Raw genomic sequence first — 20,042 nt, forward strand, 5'->3', positions numbered from 1 at the left:
TCCCCAGTTTTTTCTTCCTCTGTTGGATACTCGTTCCCTCCCTCTTTTTTTTTTCCCTTTCTTGAGGATTGTCTTATTTTTTTTCATGCCCCACTCTCAAAAAAAAGAAAAAAACAACAAACCAACCAAAATTTCACAAATATTAGTCTTTTCTCATTTTTACTAAATGGTCTGATGATCTTCTCTGCCTTTTGCAAACTGATCACATCCAACTCAACAACAAGTGGGAAAAGCTCTGTCTAGTTATTCTGAAAGGGCTATATCCTCAAGGGCTTGAGCTCAGTAAGGGTTTTCATGGCCTTTAGCAGTTTTCAGATCAGTACCTCTGTTGGTAGATTTATGGAGTGTTCTCCATTGCAGGGCAGTGTCCATTTTGGACTCCAGACATTACCTCTCATGGCTGTATGCAGCACATCTATAAATTCCTGGCTACTGTGATTATTTATCTTACTAACTCCTTGGGATGCAGGCTCTGGCTGTCTTGGAGTGAACACCAAGGACCTCTGACCATCCTTCTCTGACCACTGGAGTTAGATTAGCCATTGTGTCCACATTAGGAATTCATAATACATAGCGTGTATGTATTAAGTTAAGGGCTCTCAAGACAGACCTTGGTACATGTATGGTGTCAACACTAATCTACTGTAACTGCAAACCAATCACAGGGGTTGAGCAGCTGGGATAAGTTAAAGCACAGTAACTGGGTAATTTGGCTTCATTATCCCATGCATGAGAACCAAGATGGGGTTTGTCTCACCTAACTCTAACTGAATAGACAACCTTTATGAACAATGGAGAGGAACTGGCACCACAGAAAACCAGTCATCCTTTTCATCTCAGACACCAATCTTAAAAGTGGCTTAAAATCACACTTTTTAGACATTTGGAGTTACATGACATAAATTACCCTACTCACCTGTGTGATGTCAGATCTTTAAATGTTGGTAACAGCTAGCTGCTCATCCTGTAGCTAGCTAAATGTCCATCCTGCTGCTGCTAAATACATTGCCTCCAGCCCTGCTAATGTCTTGCGGTATGTGTGTCAGAGACAGGTCTTTACAGCTGCAGAAACAGGGGCTGAAACAATGTTTATCCAGTACCAAATTCTTCGTTGGTTTTAGCACTTCAATTGCCTGGAGTTTTTTGGATGACACAAGCATGCAGAAATTGCTCAGTAGTGTCTGGAGCCATTGATCCTTCTCTTTCTGAGTGAGAGTTTAACTGTAGTCAGTTTATGGCTAAGTACATTTTCCTCTAGAGACAACAATGCAGCAGAATCTGCTAGGCTCTCCATCATCTTAACCTACTTGTCAGCCAGCTTGATAACTTTTTATTGCTAAATATGTGTGCAGAGCAATTAGAATAAATCTAAATGATTATGAACTACTAAAAAAAAAAAAAAGAGAAATTAGGAAAATAAGAAAAAAGAAAACTACCAGCCTTGCTAACTAACTGTGATTATCCACAAATAAGAGAGAGACCGTATAACCTGAAGGCACCCCGTGACACTCATCAGCCAATTTGTGGTCTGAATTTATTGGAAAGAAATATGTTGGGAGATTCCCATTGCCTTCTGACTTCCTGCTTCTTGTGATGCCTGTTTGAATTTGCACTTTCTTTGGTTGCCAAATGTAATGGATAATGTCATTCCACTCAAAGGTGGTCACACACAGAAAGATATTTTGAATAGTCCATCTCCATCGTGTGTGGACTGCTTTCAGTGACATGGAGGAAGAGGCAGGGAAGGGCTTTCAGATGAAAATTTCAGCTGGTTCTGATCCAATCTGCATCTCTGGCTATTAACAGAAGGGTTATATCCTCACCCTTGTTCATCAGACAGCCACATCATGTTAAGGACTACCAGCGAAGATGATCGTGGACATCTGTTGTCCTCTCTCCTGGGACTGAGGAGCTCTGGCGATAATGATGGTCCCAAATGCTTGTTTTGAGAGAGGGAGGGATAAGCTGGAGAACAGAAATCCTATTCACAGCACAATGGCAAGGTTTTACACTTGCTTGTGTTCTGCTGTTTGAAAAGAAAAAGATGTTTGAAAAAGCAAAAGAGGGAGATGTTTTGATTCGTATCCTACTCTCTCTCCCCAAAAAACCTCAACAGCCAGAACTCCTACAGCGTGTGGACAAACCAGTTCCAAATGCCATTCCCAAAGTATGAAATGGAGTCTGCTATGTTACAGGTGACTAACCTACTGAGGTAACAGTGGAGGTGGAATTCACTTTTCCATTTTCTTTTCACATGCCAATCTCAAGAAATCTTTGCAATTAAAGTTTCACGGATCCTGATGTTCTGACAAAGCACTTCTGCTCTGACACAGTACTGTTTCCAGAGGAAACTATTAGAAATTTTAAAAGTTATGTTTAAAATTTCATGACTTGTGTGAAATGAGTCAGATCCCACTCCCAATGTGATTCAACACAGCCCTTGTCAGGTAAATGGGGTGACACTGATTTACCTCAGATCACGAAGCAGTCTGTACTCTGCAGTTACTTATTTGCTTACTAATTGCTTCTTCCCCCTAATTGTGGAGTAAATTCTGGTGCTATGATGCATGGTAAAAAAAAAAACAACAAAGCAAGTTTCTGTATATGAATGTTTGATTCCACTATTAATTATGTATCTCTCTTTGCTCTTTCTTACAGATGAACAGACCGATCCAGGTGAAACCAGCGGACAGCGAAAGCCGAGGAGGTAGTTGACTGCATTGCTTTCAGCCACAGTGCTAAGTATAATTGTTGTCTCTGGCTTCTCTCAGGCAATGTGCTGATCAATTAGTAACGTAATCACTGCCAAAGAAATTCCCTCTGCAGCAAAGATTCTCTTTATTAAATCTCCTTTACTTCGTCTCGCTTTCCTCATATTCAATTATTATTTGATTTTAAAAGGCAGGCAGGTGCCAGCGATTGCCTGGGAAACAAATAACTGCCTCGTTAAGAAGTGAAGTATCAGGTGCTGACTTAACAAAGTTTAACAGCAGTGACGGCAACATAGGTTTTTCAGACCTTTGTTGGGCTGAGCTGCAGAGGTGTTTAATTTTGTTAGGTTAAAGCATATATTTTATGGTTTCTCTGACTGTTTTGTTTCTGCTTGGACAGAAGCAACTCTGCTTTTGGAAAAAGCAAATCCTGAGGTAGCAGGGTTTTCTGCACCTGTATCAGCTTATCTGGATAAATCTGTTGTGGAAACTGAAGACTTCTCTCAGTCCCAGGGAGTTATTCAGGATTTGCGCAGGTGTAGTTGAAATCAGGAGCTGGTCTTTTGCTTTTCCATCCTGCACAGTGGGTTTGGAAGGCTTTGCTAAGTGTCCATTCAATAGATCACCTGTGATAAGGTGTTTCCTGTAAAAGGTTTTCTACCAGAACTGATATGGTGATGCTTCACCATACTTTTCTAATAGGGGCCTGTCAGATCAAACACAGAGCTCCCTGATGAAGTGTGAGATGGTCCGTTATGCTGGATAAATAATGGTTCTGCTTTTTTTTTTTTATATCTGTACATTTATACATATACATGCATATATACATGATGCTTCCTTTCTCTCTATACTTACCTCTTTGCAGAAAAAAAGGAGAGGCTTTTGCCTATAAAACACTAGTGCTTATGTATCATATAAATGTGGGAGTAGATTTTGTCATTTACTAATGATGGGGCTCTTAGATGTGTGAAAACTCTAATTTCCACTGTGGACGTAAACTCTTGCTCATTTATGGGATGACTATCTTTGTGCTGGCATTAGTGGAAATCCCCAGCAACAACTGTTTAAAAGGAGTAAAATGCCTTGCAGACAAAAGGAATTGAAATTGTGTTCTTTTTTCAGTTGAAAGCTTTGTATTCCAGGGACTTTGACTGCGTCAGTGTGAGGCTGAAACTCTCCAGTGACTCAAGTCATTGGAAGACTTTGTACATAGCTTGTAGTTAAAGGGCTGGTGTTATGGAGTGGTGGAACCAGTAGGTCAACAGAGGCTCTGTAAGGAAGGGCTGTGGTGCGGTGTAATTGCAGAGCAGGAGAAGAGCTGAGTGCTGGAAAAATGCCAGAAAGCTTAGGGGTAAATATTGCACTTTTAGAGTCCTCCGTAAAGTAAATTCAGGAGAATTTGACCAACACAGGGCAGGAAGTATTTGATGGGCAAGTTCTGCTATCAAGGGCCATGGCACGTTTTTAACCTGCAACAAAGGCATGTCACATTATACAGCATTGTCCAGTGATTTTTAACACAACCAGATCAATTTACCCCCTTTCCCTTCCCATCTGACGATTTGGCTTTGTGTCTGAGTAGGAGTGGGTTAGCCATGGGCAGTTGTCAATGCCGAGCTCCTAGGGGAAAAGGGAAAGGCTCAGCTGCCTGGGCAAGCGAGGGGACATTATGCACATTCCAGTGGAGTTTGTGCCGACAGCGAGAGTGACGGGAGGGCCTTTTGTCTATTTAATTAGACATACCAAAAAATAATAATTAGGCTGGCCAATTTGCTTAGTGCGCCTACAGGGTATGTAGCTCCCAATCACTCTTTTTTTTTTTTTTTTTTTTTTTAAATGCAAATCACTAATAGAGAACACATGCCTGGCTTTCTGGGAAGGTTTTTCAAACTCTTTTGCTAAGAGCAGCTGCTTTCAGGAGGGGTAGTTTGAACTGCAAAGGGCTCTAGTGGCAGCTTGATTCTACATTATCTGTCACACCAGTGGTTCCCTCCCCATTGTACTTTAGGTAATTATCTCCCCAACAGACACAAACCTCATCTTTTCTTATCCCCTTCGCTCCCATATTGCTCCTATCATAATCAGGGGCCAAGTGGGTGTACTCATCATTGGTGTGAAAGACACGTTGTCCTAATTCCCCACTGACAAGCTGCTTCTGGGCTGGTGATGTTTCAGGACGGCATGACTCAAGGGCAACTATGGGAGAAAAGAACAATTGGCACCCAAGGGAGGCATTGTATGAAAACTTACATTCTTCACGAGCCCACCAGTTAAAGCAGGCACAGCAAACAGAATGCTAAAAAGGAGGCTGTGTATCTTAGGAGCACATCAAAAGACTTCATTAGGGCTGCAAGATAAAGGTCAACTTCAACCACAAAGAAACTTAAGTTGTAGCTTATTATACCCAGTCTGTGTATCTGGATGGGATGTGAGGGAGGAGGTGGGCTTGGAAGATGAAGCAGCTCTTCTGCATGGCACAAGTCTTCAGTCTGCCCAAAGTCCATGCTCTGAATACACCTCTATCTTCCATGTTTTATATAGGAATAAATAATAGCATTTTGCTAAAACACAAATATTTTCCAGTAAGTTCTCCCACAACCCAAAGCTGATGGGAGTCCATAATTTACTCTTCCCCCAATCAGATTCTGCTCCGCAGTTTTTCCTGTTGTTCTGGAGTCTGGATTTTGTTGATCTTTAACCCTTTCTGTGTCTTGATTCTTATTTGAACTGAAAGCGGATGTGTTAGCATTTAGTGTGTGCAAGGAAGAATTTAGACTATCAGACCATCTAGGTTTGAGGAACAATTCAAAATATTGCTTGTCACAAATTACACTCAACCCAACAAAATGGGAATGTTGAGTGCACCTTATTAGTTTTGCTGGTTTTATTATTTTGTTTGTTAATCCCCATATTGGACTAGGAGCAAGACAAAGAGTGCAATCCTTTTCAATAAAAACTGGCATTATTTACATTTGCCTAATCTCATAGGAACTAGAAATGAATGTATTCTCAGTACATTTCTCTAGGGAAATAGTCTAAATGAATGGGAAAATTTTGCATTTTGTATTCCTGCCTGTTTGTGCGTGCATGTATAGTCAAGCTGCAAAATGTTATATAGTGGTATTCCTTCTACAAACTGCTTCACGAAGCTTCAAATACTTGATTAGAAGGCCAGAACCCTTTCACATTTTATAGAGACTTTAGCAGTGATGGACTTGATAGAATATGATAAAAAGACAACTGTTCTATACTTTTTTAATGAAAAATCAGACTGTAACTCTAATTCTGTTAATGGTATCTTAAAAACTCACATTGGTCTTTCTGTTGTCCAAATTTATCTTGACTATACAGAAACTACTTCACCATAGATTAGGTGGTCCAGAATGTTTTTGTGGATGTAAGCTGTAACTCCACGTCAAGTTCTGAACATGACAAATCCCAACTAAACTGATAGAATTTTCTATTATTTTCATCTTGTTGTTTTTCTTGGTTTCTTGTTTCATATTCAGCTCTAAAAATAGTCTATAGATATCAGTAACTTAAAGTTTTGCAGACTTAGGGAAAGATTTCAAATCTGTTTTGTGGTTTGGGGCAAAAGTTTGGAGCCATTTCTTATTTTCCTACAGTATCTCTAGGTCTCGCTAGACAACTCTCACTGCAGCTGGCAGGGTTAACCTATGATAAACACAGCCCTGAGGTCCCACTAGGTTGTACAGGGAGTAACATTTTTTAAAAGGAAAGGACTCTTCTGCTACTCTAGTTGCACTCCGTTAGTGATGCTTAGATGCTTCATTGCTCCTGCATTCCTCTCAAAGGACAGAGGAAGGTCCATAAAGGAAGGCATGCAAAGATGTACACTGCGTGCTACCCAGGCTTAGTGTTGTGTCTACCAAGAAACACTTCATGGTGGTTTTGGGGTCATCCTGTATTTCATGAAAGATATACAGAAGGTTCCTGGACTAAAGAAAATAAAAAGGCAAAGTCCAAAGTGGTTTAGTAGTTGAAAGGATGCAATGTCCTGTGGAGAGGGTGTTGAGAGATTTATAGGAGAGTCTGCAGTTCATCACATTGCAGAGTTTTCTGTATGCAAGACTTCACAAATCTACTAAAACATCTGTCTGTGTTTGTGATTTCAGGCAAATTTGGTTTTGTATGTTTGGGGGATGCATGTGCAGTGTGTCTTTTTTTGTCTGCTGTTTGGGGGACATGATAGCAGCAACTGGAAGGTTTGGACTTCATATTTCAACTGACTCGCATCATTTCTCTACCCATAACTCAGTGTGCAGGCTCTGAAATTATGTGTTTGGTTATGGCACTCGTTTACAGTAAACAGCAAAACAGTGGTGGCTTGCTCATGCACTATGATCTCTTTCTTTTTATTCCCTTCCATTAGCTCAGAAATTATGATGAAGCCAGAACGGACTCTGCACAGTTTCTAAGCCCTATTTTCCTTTGGGACAAAAGTCTAGATCCATTTCTTATTTCATCCAGGCCTTTTCCAACTTTCACTAGCTGTCTGCTGCAGCTGGCAAGGTTTGTCTGTGACAAACACAACCCAGGGTCCCAGTAACTATTTGCCATTTAGATCTTTTTCTATTTAGCAGATCAGAATTCTGTGGCTTGTGCTGATGGCCAAAACTTTGCGGGAAGCTTTGGTACTAGGTACCAAAGGTACATCCAGGTACTAGCCAGATCCAGGCCTGTTTAGGTACTGAAATCAAGCAAGACTGGTTGCCTTCAGCTTGATTTGGCTTCACATGTAACAACGTCACGTGGATTTCCTTCTTTCTTGGAAGCACTTTGCAAAGAGTAGATTTCTCATTGCTCAGATCTTCAGATCAAAAAAGTCTGAAGAAGAGACCCTCTCCTAAACTACTGGAGGTTAGGCTATACCTTCGTGCAAGAAGTCTTAAGTCTGGGACTATGCACGCATCAGGGTTTTACCTTTGTAATTCTCATCTCTTCCTTATCTCTGAGCTGTATGTGTTGCTTGGCACATCAGGCTCTGTGGAAGCCACTTTACCTTATGCCTTTTGTGGTCTTCTTTAAAAGATTCCCAACTGCAGAAGCTGGAGAGCAGACTGAGGAAATGTCCTGTTTCCAGGTGCTGATCCATACAACCTAACTTTATGTGACCTGCCCCAACTTTTTGTTTATCTGCTCATCTCTTTTTTTTTTTTTTTTTTATGGTCCCCACACTCATTCAGCAGGAGAAGGCAGATGGCACTGGCAAATACCCAAGGGAGACAGATAATATTCTCCCTTCTCACTGTTGGGGGGAAAGATCCAAGCTTATTTCTCCATGAACACATCCCCTTTAATTCTTTCAGCATCTCCATGAGCCCAGTGTGACTCACCATAATCTTTTGTAGCTCAAGTAGAGCCAGGCACAGACAGGGACTTGCAAAGGTCACGCAACACAGGTATGCCAGCCTTTGCTGCGACCGTTGCACTTGTAGGGCAAAGACTATTGGTTGGACAGTAACAGCTTCTATCTTCACATTTCATGAGGTCTGTACTCAAGACCTCTAGATAAATCATTTACCACACCCAGGGCCTCACATATTCCCATTTCTTTCCCTTGGTGCCCACGACAGTTTAAACATCTCTCTCACTCTTTATCATCCTCTGCAGTTTGAAAGGAGATTTCCAATTCCATGCCAGATCCTCCTCCTAAGTCTCATATATCTCCTCTTCCTGATGTTTGCCCCAGATGCGATTAATTAGCTGGTTTTCACTTTTCTTAGAGGATGAGTTAAAAAAAAAATATACCTGTACCTAAATCTAATTATCTGTATTAATTACATATCCAATATGAAACAGCACACTGGTGCTGAGTTGCAATATGTCTATGTGAAAGGTAAAGAGAAGAAATGGCTGTTTAAATATAATCTAATCTTCTGATAAAAAAAAAATCCACTGGAAGAGGAGATGAGCTCCTGAGTCAAAGGAAAAAAGAAAATCAAGAACCTAACCAGAGGTTGGAAAAGTGTCAGGATGAACAGAAAAACTTGATGTCATCGACTAGGTGGGCTCCTGAGGAATGGCTGTTGGAAATCCTGTAGTATTGAGAGGGAGAGATATCAGTGCCTTGAAGTGCATTCACCTCTCTATCTGTCTAGTCAAGGGCTGGTGAAGGACCTGGGCTTAGGACCATGAAGGCCACCTTAGACATCCTACAGTCTTGAGTATCACGCTGGTCCCTTCTGGCCTATATGTCCTGGGTTTTTTCCCTGTGTGAACAAGGATCTATCAAGTCCAGGGCAGAATCAAGAAATTCACCCAGATTTGGACACTCTTCCTTTCTCTCAGTTCAGGTGAAGCCACAGTCTTTGAAAGGAAAAGCTGAGCTTTAGAGAGTGTTGTGCATGATGGAGCCTTCTACAGCAATATTCAAAGCCACTGGGTTCAAAGGGAAGATATGTCCATTGGATTTTGTTCCAGATCTGAATATCTGTTAAAATATGTATTGTTTTTCCTTAAATAAACCTGATCTAGAAAGAGCATTTGAATACTCATGGAAATCTTCTCTTTCTAGCTGTGGCTTGTTGTAGGACTGATTACAGTCAATGGGAAATGAAAATCTGGTTCATTATGGAAATTCAGGATTGTATGACCCCACTGGTAGCTGGTACTCTGTTGTCCTCACAGAGCAGGCAGAATGTACCAGCATGCAAATGAATTATTTAATTCAAAGTGGCTCTGGATGGCCCCATTCATGCTCTTCACTGTCTGGTAAAACTTAATTCTAGGGGAGAAAAAAGACTGGCAGATCCTCATGCGTAGTGCTTTATATTCAATAACTCTGCTGAAGGCTGATGTGCTCCATTCCACACTCACTTGCTGAAAGAATATAAAGGACATGAAACTTTTGTTCACGTCTGCCCTTTCCGTCGTGATTGAAATCGATGGAAGAGTGCCCATCAATAGGAACTGGAAAAGATCCACAGGACATTGTGTTCTAGCACATGTCCTAAGGACAACCTTTTAAAATCAAATATTAAGGGAATAAAAGGGAAAAAAAAACATATTGCACATTTTTCATAAAGCATCTGTAATGTAATAGTTTACTGACAAGAAGGAGCAGAGTCTAGAGCAGAGCCTGAGGAGAGGCTAGGGAGCTCATCGTCTTCAGGTTTTTGTATCGGTTCTTTTCTCTGCTACTATGCAACTTTTGATCAATTACGTAACTTCAGTTCCCTTCTTCTCACCCTTTCTGCGTTGCCTACTTAGATTGTGATATGCCTTTTTTTTCTCATTTCTTGTGGCTAGTGCCTTTGGTATTCATGCATGTCAGACTGTCAGTGTCATAGGGTTAAGACACCAATGGAAGTACATACTTATGCCCAAAATGATGCGTACAGGACCAAAAATCAAATATTGTGGGTGATCGAGGGCCCTCATGCTACAGGCTGATATTTGGAAGTTTTTCAACCACAGAGCCAAAATAGAAGAAGTGGTGGGAGGGGAAGAGTGGAGGAAATAAAAAATGTAATCCTGTAAGAAATTCCGCCTTTGTAAATACAGCTCAACCTCCTAGGTGAACTCGGGGACACATTACAATCCTAGTATCTTTTTTTTAATGTAAAGGTTGCTTGTCAATGGAGTTCTATACAGCATTAATAATACATTTATAGATACGCTCCACAATTAATTGCAAGGCATTTATGGCACTGAACAGTTAGAATGTATTATGATAATCACTCCTCGTGCATCGACTCTGTTGTAAAGGTTTTGCTGATCATTATAATTGGCTTGTTATTACACAGGGATATAATAACACCTCTCTGTATAGTAGTTTATAGCACATCAATAGCAAATACATTCCCTTTATTGGAAGCAATGTGCATTTTATTAGAATATAGCTGAATAAGTGCAGTCTGTGTAGACAAATGAAGTTTCTAATGAACTGTCTCACAAAAGAGTAGAAATAACAAGCCATTTGTTATGTATTTTTCTATTGACAAAGTTGTAGTTATGGTTACATGGACATTTTTTAAAAAAACTAGAGCTTGACTGTTCTTTCAGAGAAGCATTTAGGGGAAAGGGAACATATAGTCCATTTTTTTGCCTGTTGTTTAATAAAGTAAGGTTGACTGATGCTTGCACGTTACAGATTTAATTTGCTTGTTGAGATTTTCTAAGCTTCTTCCTTGTGCATTTGGTCTGACATTCACAAAGGATCAAAATGTTCTCACGCTGAGTCCAAACCCAGCTCCTGGAGCAGTGATGCACCAACATCCCCTATACAGTCAGCAGCAAATTAGGTATGAGGGGCTTGGCATTGTATTCACTCCTGTTTCTTAGTGACTGCCACTTTTTTATTGCATGCTTGCAAAGACCTTTGACCCTAGAGTAATTCAGTGTCTTTCTAGAAAGTGAGTTTTAGTGTCATGTAGGAGCTAAGAAACGTCTGGACTATAGTTAGCACCCTCAGCTCTTGGCATACAGAGGTTATAATTGAGTAATCTAAAATAAAACAGACTCAACCCTGCAGTTTTGATGCAGACTGAACTCTTCTCTGAGTGGGAATTTCAGTGAGAAGGGTTTTGCCCCTTGCCTGCTGATGTCTCAGATTATAGTATCACAGCTTGCAAGAAGTTTCAAGACTCAGGAGACACTGAAGGTCGAGAAAACTTTTCTCCAAGGCATACACAGCATTTTTCAGTTGCTGTATATATATTTTTAGTATGTATGTGAAATCAGTTTGGGAGGTAGAAAATCCCTATGTAAATAATTTAGCTCTCTGAGTAAATTGTATCTAGTGCTTTTAACAAGAAACTGGGCCTCTTAGGAGCCCCGGACTTAGGTACAGAAGAAATTTTAAATAGGGCTTCTATGCCACTGTCCTTAAAATGTTATTTCAGGAAGGATTCACTATGCCTAGCTTTAGCATCTAAGTATTAGGCATATAGTCTAAGTCTCTCCCTCTCTGGAGGCAGAGAGGTGCTTCCAAACTGTGATTCACCCCATCCTAAGGCAAATGGGATAAGTAATTCTCCAAAGTTTCCCTTCTCTCTCTCTCCACTGAATCTGGAATGAACCTATAGCAATTAACTCAGATTCAGATATCTCACTTTTAGACACCTGAAGAGATGTGAGATGAATTGCAAAGTTCACCTTTACATGCCACAATTTTCCATCTATATCATATGAATGATGATACTTGACTTTTCTGAAACTCTAGTTAAGATCTATGAATAAAAATTGCTATATAAAACCTATGGATTGTAGGAGATCCTGGGGTTTTGTCCTAAAAAGGGAAGGCATCTTTCTCCATTAATGTGTTTGCTTCATAATGTCAGAGGAAGAATAAGAGGGGTTACATCCCACTCAGCCCAAGCAACAGAGATAATCTGATCAATTTTGATTTTTCTTTAAAGTAAATTTCCATTTTCATTGTTGTATTTGGGTTTGCTACCACTCCCATTCTCATGACAGAAAGTGAAGTCAAAAAAAAAAAAGGCTTCAAATTAAAAGCAGTGCATAACATCAGTGTCTGTAAAATGTGTTTTCATAATTAAGAAGAAAATTTTTATCTTTAAAACCAGCTTGTTTCGGAATCTGTGATGGAAAATGAATATGGCCCCTTGTAATATCATTTGTAAGAGGTAATTTTCAAGGCAGCACAGCACTGAAACATTTTCCCCCAGGGAGGATAAACAGTTGGTTTCAATTAGTGAGGGACTGTTTCCTTTCTTTTCAATTTTAAGGGCAGTCTTGCAGCCTGATCCTGCACAGAGGAAGAGAAAGCTCTACACAGGACCATAGACTGCAGCTTGGAAAAGCTGAGGCTTAACTTCTTCCCTTACCACAGACTTTCTCCTTGACCTTGAAGAGGTTACTTAGGGTCAGGCTATTATTCTAGCTCCATTTCTATCTGGTGACTAATATTGTCTCTGACTGTCTGAGTATATACATAAAATTGTCCAAACATCTTTCTCTGATTCCAATTTCTTTCTATAAAATAGTGGTGCTGCAAGGATACATGCATTAAAGATTATTAGGTGCTCAGGTTCTCTAATCATTAGTTCCACAGAAGTAACTTGGTTAGATAAATAGAGATGTTAAAAAATGTCAAATTCTTTTCACTGCTCAAATCTCACATAAAGTCAATGGGCCTTGGGTGTCTAAATATTCCCTTTGAAAATCTCCCCAAATAATTATGTTCTTCCAAATAGTTGGAGCCATCATTGTGGGGCTGATTCCTTGCACTTTTACAGTGAAGTCAAATCAAACTAATTCCTGTAGGAGACTCTGCCTGCTCATGCTTCTGGGAACTGCAGCAGGACGTGTCCTATGCCAGGGTAGGTTTGTTTCATAACACAAGTTGAGATCGCCCAATGAACGGAACTAGAAGAGTGTTAAAAATAAGGGATAAGTAATTCAAATATATTAAGACTGGATTTAGTGGAGGGATGCTTTCCTGTAGCATCAAAACTAGTATGCAGGAATTCATAGCTAGTAAAATACTTCCTGCCATGAACTGCCATATGAATGATAATTAATTCCCCCAAATCTTTATTTTATCCATCTCTATCTCTTGGGCCACTGATGAATGGCCAGATGCATTGATTATAAACCACAAAATACCGACACTTCCAAGCAGCCATCCAATTAACATGAAATTATGTTGCTACAATGTAAGGTACATTGGATGAGTTGCTTTCTTGGATATTTTTTTCTCCCAAAATGACTATGACTATTATTATTATGAATAGCTAATGGAGAAGAGATGTGGGAGAATGGGCCAGAACCTCAGGCAAGGGGGAATGAAGATAGTATGAGTTTAATGACTTTAGAGATTGGACTGAACCAAAGCAGTCTCTCCACTCCCTAGATCAGAAATCTAATTACTTACTATCTATGTTACAGCAGTGCCTGGGAGACCAGTTATGGATCATGACACCAGGATCATTGTACAATACAGAACAAACAGAGGCCCTCTTTTCCTTAAGAGCTTACTCTCTAAAGATAAGACCAGATATAGTGTCTGGATGCAGACCTGTCACATAGGGTCTTCCCAGATGCAAGAAAAAGCATTGCACTGGGTTGCACAACTGGCAGTGAAACTAATACATCAGGTCAGGGGCTGTGGAGTTAGGGCCTGTCTAGGGAAATGAGACATTAAGGATGGCCATAAGCAAAGCTCCTTGTGGGGGCACATCCTCTGAGACAAAAAGTGACATCCTGAATAACGTACACAAGACCTTAATCTAACAGCATGGCCTCCTTCTTGGCAAGGACCCTTCTTGGCAAGGACCTTTCTCCTGCACACTCACACCTTGTGGTCCTGGTTGGCCTATTTGGTCACAGCTAAGGCCATGCAGCTGTCTTTGGTGTACAAGTTTGCTAGTGGAAAAGAAACTGAGGTTCAGCAGATGCCTGAGGGACACACCGCACTGACAGGAAGCCTGTTATGCCACTGGGCCAGTTGCTATAGGGGAGGCAGATCTGTGGGTACTGTGGGATAAACAAGAGTGCAGGGGGAAATGGGAATATAGCAAGCGCTGAATACCAACTGTCTCTTTACAGGGAACTCATCAAAGGGACTGGAGCCACTAGAACAAAATAGGGGTCAAATATCATATTTCATAACAGAAATTCAAATCCCAATGCAAGTATATTCTGCAATGTTTGCAATGAGCTGAATTTATCCCTGTCTCTCCTTGATCTCAGTGTGTGATCCAGCACTCTTCCCTGGTATTACAGGCAATGTGGTTTTTATTAGAGCCTGTAATGTTCCCTTATTGAAGTCTGGACTTTGAGAGGAAAGGCCAAAACACTGGAGCACTAGCCATTCTTCTGGTGTTTCTGGCTAGATTAAAAGGAAATGAATAGGTTTTAGATCTAGAAGGAATCATTAGATCTCATTTAACCTCTTGCATAAACTGACTGTAAAATTTCACCCGGATGTTCTGTGCTGAGACTTCTGACTTGCATTCCACTGAAGAATAAATAAATTCAGCCAGAGAATTACTCTTTTGAGGCTTCAGCACAACTTTGATATCAAACAGGTTGGAAATGCAGCGATGAACTTTCTGAAAAGCTTTTAATCATTTTGAAAATGGGTTAAATTAGTAACAATACATTTTTGTGATCAATTATGTGTAACAACTGGAGGTGGAAGGATATATTTTCCAATCAAAATAATTGGGATGGAAACTTGCTATTTGACCTAAATACACACGCCTCCCCCCACCTCCTGTACACAAAACCATGAGGGGCAATGTTTTCCTGGGGCAAAGTTTTCCAGTTTTTTTCTAAAGAGACCCTAGAAAAGGCACAGCAGGTTGATAATCCTGAAGCTGAACAGGTGAAAATCTTCATTGTGTCTGTGGACACAATGGAGTTCATTCAGAGCACTGAGAGGGAAGCTTCCTGGGAAGTGGATATTCAGATGCAAAAGAAGCAATTTGCATGACTCCTTCTACATGGTCCCAGATGAGCAATGCTGTCATTTTCCCCCTACCACATTTCCATACCAACACAAATGTTTCTTCTCCTTGAGTTTCTAGCTTTCTAGTCTCATCATGTGCTAAATAGATGAGATATTTTCAGTGCTTTTCAGAAAGTTATGCTGTCTCCATCTCAATAGGAATATCTCACCTGCCTTAGTCAGTCCCCACAGAAATGGGTCTTATTGCATGTCGACAGACATTGTAGAATGACAGAATTTCCATGGGCAAATAATCGGGGAAAAAAACATCCATTTTGCAGACATTAGTAACATGCTGACCTTTAACAACATCACAAGCCTTCACTCTCTCTTTAAAGTATTATATCCGTCCTTAGGCGAAAAAAACTTGTAGCTAAGGATTGAAATCAGCAGTGGATCATAATGCTGGCTGTGCTATTCAATTGCCCTGCTGTATTTAGGATCCATTTATTTCTAGCTATTTTTTTTCTGTCTTGAATCTAAAAAAAGAAGTGACCAGGCTGGCAGTGACATGTGATTAATAGATTGCACCTTTAGAAAAGAGTTAGCAGAAGGAGATTAGCATTGCAGCCTATTATTTATTAATTAAATGCAGACACCCTATTTATACCAATGCTGATGACATTAGTTCATGTCCATGCTTTGGGACTGCATTATCCATCCGGTCTCCTAGCATAGTAATGATTGTTATTAAGCCAGTGAATGTTGCTGGGCTCCTTCTGTCATTTGTTTCTGTTATGAGCAGAAAAGGACAGCCCAGAAGTTACAGGCCCAGAACGAACTTTTTGCTCAGGTGTCTGCTTTGTCACTGGCAGCCTGGGTTACCTTGACCATGTCTCTTTGCTTCTTTGGGCCATCACTGCTTGCTTTGGAGCAAGGGACATCTATACCTCTCTATAGCTCAGGGTGCAGTGAAGTTTAAGTGTGCAAGGCAGTATGCTGTGTGAGACCTTTTCCATTGCTTACAGGAGAAAGAATTACATTAGTGGGCATATATGTACCTGTTGCTGTCGTTTCAATTAGCAGAATGGGAAAGAGCTATCACAAGTGTTGTCATTTAGAAGTGCCAGGGTAGAATATTATACACCACATGACTCTTGTATTGATGAGTTTGTCCTCCCGCCTACAAAGTGTTCAAAGGAAAGTCCTGAAGCCAATCCAGCCCTGAGGTTTCCATTACTCCTTGTAGCTGTTTTCAAGATCCTGCCATTGAATGTGGGAAAACAAGCAAATTGGTTGCAGGACTCTGATCCCACCTCATAGACCACATACATTTTTCCTTCAGAGTAAAGATGGAAATCCAGGGAAATCCTCACATTCATCATTAACATCCTTGAGAAATTACAGTCTAGGTATCCACAATCCAATTGCTCCATTACCCCTGCAGAAACATGTCATAAATGCTTAGATTTGGTAGGGTTTCTTAGAATCATAGAATCATAGAATGGTTAGGGTTGGAAGGGACCTTCAAAGGTCATCTAGTCCACCCTTCTTGACAGGGTGTAATGCACGCCCCCTTCTGTGATTGTGTCTAGCTCTTTTTCCACCAATTAAAGTAAAGGTAAAATGCATGAACTAGTCTCTTAACGATATCTTCTCCATGTAAGCAACTGCTTTCAGTAGGACTTTCTGCAACCAAGGCAGGCAGATCCATGATCACGAGCCTGACAGTAGGACAGTGAAAGCACAATGACTCACTGTTCCTCAGTTTCCTTGTCCATACATTTAGCAAGGCGAAGGGGCTGATTTTGTCTGAAAGAGGCTTTGAGAGCTGCTGACAGAGCTGCAGTAGGGTTGAGTGTTATCTGTATCACCCAGCAGAGCAGTATCCATTTAAAAGCCATCTTTCTGCCCTTTTTCACTTTGTGGGTACAGGTGAGGAGCTTTACATTGCTGGTCTTGAATGGGCGTAAGTTTTTCTCTCTACTCTATGAAAATTCATAAGTCTCCAGAGGTATAGAGATGAGGTCTGAAAAAAACAATGTGTACTCATAAAATTATTTAGGATTTGATCCAAAGCCTACTCTGACTGCAGTGGCCTTTGGATCAAGTCCTCCATGGAAGGTTCCCTCAGGAACAGTCTGAGTAACTGAGCCTTAAACATCTTCTTACCGTGAATTTGATGTTTGCTTATTTGGATTTTCTTCAGCAATCACGTTCCATTTCTGAAAGCTGAACATTGTAATAGTCAACAATTAAAAGCGAATATGGAAGAGTCTTTCAGCATTACCAGGACAACACCATGATACAATCAGAATGCATAAAGAGACATTCAAAAGATGAATGAAGAGAATGAATGGGCTGATTTATCCTGGACTGTTTCTCACCATGTAAAGTCTGCCTTTCACAGCCTGATGAAGTGCAGAGACAGTCAGTGGATTTGCTACCAGGAAGGGCACACATTATTTTCCCCTCCTGCAAATGCATTAAGAGCTGAGATGTGAGCATAAGAAAAACTGCAGCCAAAAAAGTGACCACTGAAAATGCAAACTATAGCTTATTTTGGCAAGTTAGTGTTAAAAATAATAGGTTGAGGGTTGTAGAAAGTGGCATAGAAATTTTGCGGAAGGGTTTCTCCCTGTGTGTTTATGCTTCTGACTTTTTTTATCTTCTTTTCCTTTTTCTTTTTCTGTCCTCCCATTCTTGTAGCTTTCCAGAGTTAGACATTGGTTCCTACAGACATGCCTCAAATACTAAACCAGTTGTGAACACATCCACTCCTGACTATAGAAAAGAACAGAGTGGAACTGCAGTTCCTTTCTGTCCCCATTGCTGTACCAGCAATGTAAAGCTCCTCACCTGTACCCACAAAGTAAAAAAAGCGCAAAAAGATGGCTTTAAAATGGATACTGCTCTGCTGGGTGATGCAGATAACACTTAACCCTTCTGCAGCTCTGACAGCTGCTCTCAAAGCCTCTTTCAGACAAAATCAGCCCCTTTGCCTTGCTAAGTGTATGGACAAGGAAACTGAGGAACAGTGAGTCATTGTGCTTTGGGAGCAGCACCTGATTACACAGCTTGGAGCAGAAGTTATGTCTTCTAAATCCCATCCAGTGCCTTACTTAAATTTGGCCACCTTCTTTATTCGTTTTGTCCTCCTTCCCCTCCTCAGCTTTGCGTGAGTCTTCTCCCGGCTTTGGGAAGTGTGCTAGAAAGTGAATCAGAGGGAAAAGGGGTGCGTCTAAGGGAGTCTGAAAGGGAGTTCCCTCTGGGCCCAACCTGTCAGCACCTTAGCAAGTGAATCATCCCTGTGGATGGGGAACATCTTGCTGTTGGCATTGCAGGTGAAAAAGGAAAAGATGGTGCTGGCATACTGGAGAGGATGTAGTCCCATTCCTGACATCCCTGCCTCCTCTGTGCTGTAGGAATCCGTGATCACAAGCCTGTCACTCATATTATCTCCCGTGTGCAGCCGTGCAAACATGCAGTAAAACACATACAAATGTCTGGTCACAGAAGGCTCAGCAACAGCGCTGTCCAAATAAAATCCCCCAAACAGACAGCGGGTTGGGATATTGTCCTTTTGAAGCGCCTTTGAAGGTTTTATTTTTTTTCCCTCTTTTTACGTAAATCTATTCTACCTACACCACCCAAATGCCAGGAAATCTTAGAACAGTAAATACCTCAGCAGCACAAACACAATCATGCTTCAGAGAAATTGTTTGGCTTCGCAATGCCATGGCCTTGCCCTTTAAAATGAAGGGCATGCTTCTGAAAAGCTCTCCTTCTCTTCCAGACCTTTGCTTTCAGCACACTTGTGGCTGTAACACGTTCATCAATGATGGTATCATAGCTTCTCAAGCTTAGCAAGGACACTGAGCCTAGGGGGGCATTAAAGTGATGTCTTCAAAATGCAGAAGGTGCTTTGCCATTGAGTTATCATTAAAGCAACAGCTTAAGAACGCAATGGGAGGCAATAAGTTAGCCCATCTATTGGCTGCAACCAATAAAACCCCTGCTCCTTCTTTCCAAAGGAAATCAGACTTGTACAATCAAGCTCTTTGTAAGTGTGTGCCTGGGCCCGTCTATCAGTCAATCTGTCAAGGGCTCCTCCTTTGAGCTTTGAACCCACTGGGTAATTTAACCTAACGTTGATGGGGTGGAAGAGGTCCCAAAGCTATTGTGTTCCTATAAATTTCATGAAAACAGGCAGCCAGGCAGAGCAGAGAGTTCTCATTAGTGCTCATAAGCTCATCTTTCATTAGACGTCAACGAACTCATGGGGGTAGGGACATTGGAAGAGGGTTTACACATTCGGCTGCCCACGAAGTAACTTGTTTCAGTGTATGCACTCTGATACCCTGTCAAGAGGCCTCCTGTAGTAACAGTTTCTTAGTTCTAACAGGATGTCAGAGAGATTTCTTAGCTCCTTTCTGCTGATTTCAACAGTGCCTCACACAGCAGAAAAGTCAGCCTGCTTGTTGCATTTCCCTTCCCTCCCCAGCCAAAGCCAAGGGGGAGAGTTCCTGCACATTGTTTAACAACTAGCACAACATCAGAGGCGGCTGCTTTTCAGTGAAGGGTACCTGAAGGTAACAGGAAAAACAGTACAGGCTTACAAAGTGGTTCTGGTATATCAGCATTACAAGTACTGTTCAGACATAAGCTGATATCTCTTATTCAATCACATCTTCAGGCTGGCTAGACAGACTTCAGGGTTAAGAAAGGTGTGTGAACAAATCTTGTTTTCTTTTAATATCGTCCAGCCTGTATCAATTCTTTTTCCAAATCCTTTTGCATTAGTGGTGTTGAATCTTATCTTTCATGTGGAATAAACAAATCTGAGCTGTTACTCGAAGTGTATCGGTCTGTCACGAAGTGCAGGAAAGCACACTCTGAAGCAGACCTCCAAAGCCCCGGGTATGAAGCAGTATATCTAGCTTCAGGAGAGA

General features: G+C 41.0%; 1 protein-coding gene across 10 annotated transcripts in view; it reads left to right on the top strand.

Annotated features, from left to right (window-relative positions):
* Positions 1 to 20,042, top strand: part of CELF4 (CUGBP Elav-like family member 4) — a 710,880-nt gene that overhangs the window by 400,323 nt on the left and 290,515 nt on the right. For all 10 annotated transcript variants that reach the window (XR_015261394.1, XM_086769886.1, XM_086769887.1 and 7 more), the window contains exon 3: positions 2,659 to 2,707. Coding sequence is in view for 9 of the 10 variants with exons in the window: in XM_086769886.1 (XP_086626012.1) it covers positions 2,659 to 2,707 (49 nt within the window). In the remaining variant the exon portion in view is untranslated. The remainder of the gene's footprint in view (positions 1 to 2,658; positions 2,708 to 20,042) is intronic.

This window comes from Chlamydotis macqueenii, chromosome Z (genome assembly GCF_036417535.1).
Source record: "Chlamydotis macqueenii isolate bChlMac1 chromosome Z, bChlMac1.mat, whole genome shotgun sequence".
NCBI lineage: Eukaryota > Metazoa > Chordata > Aves > Otidiformes > Otididae > Chlamydotis > Chlamydotis macqueenii.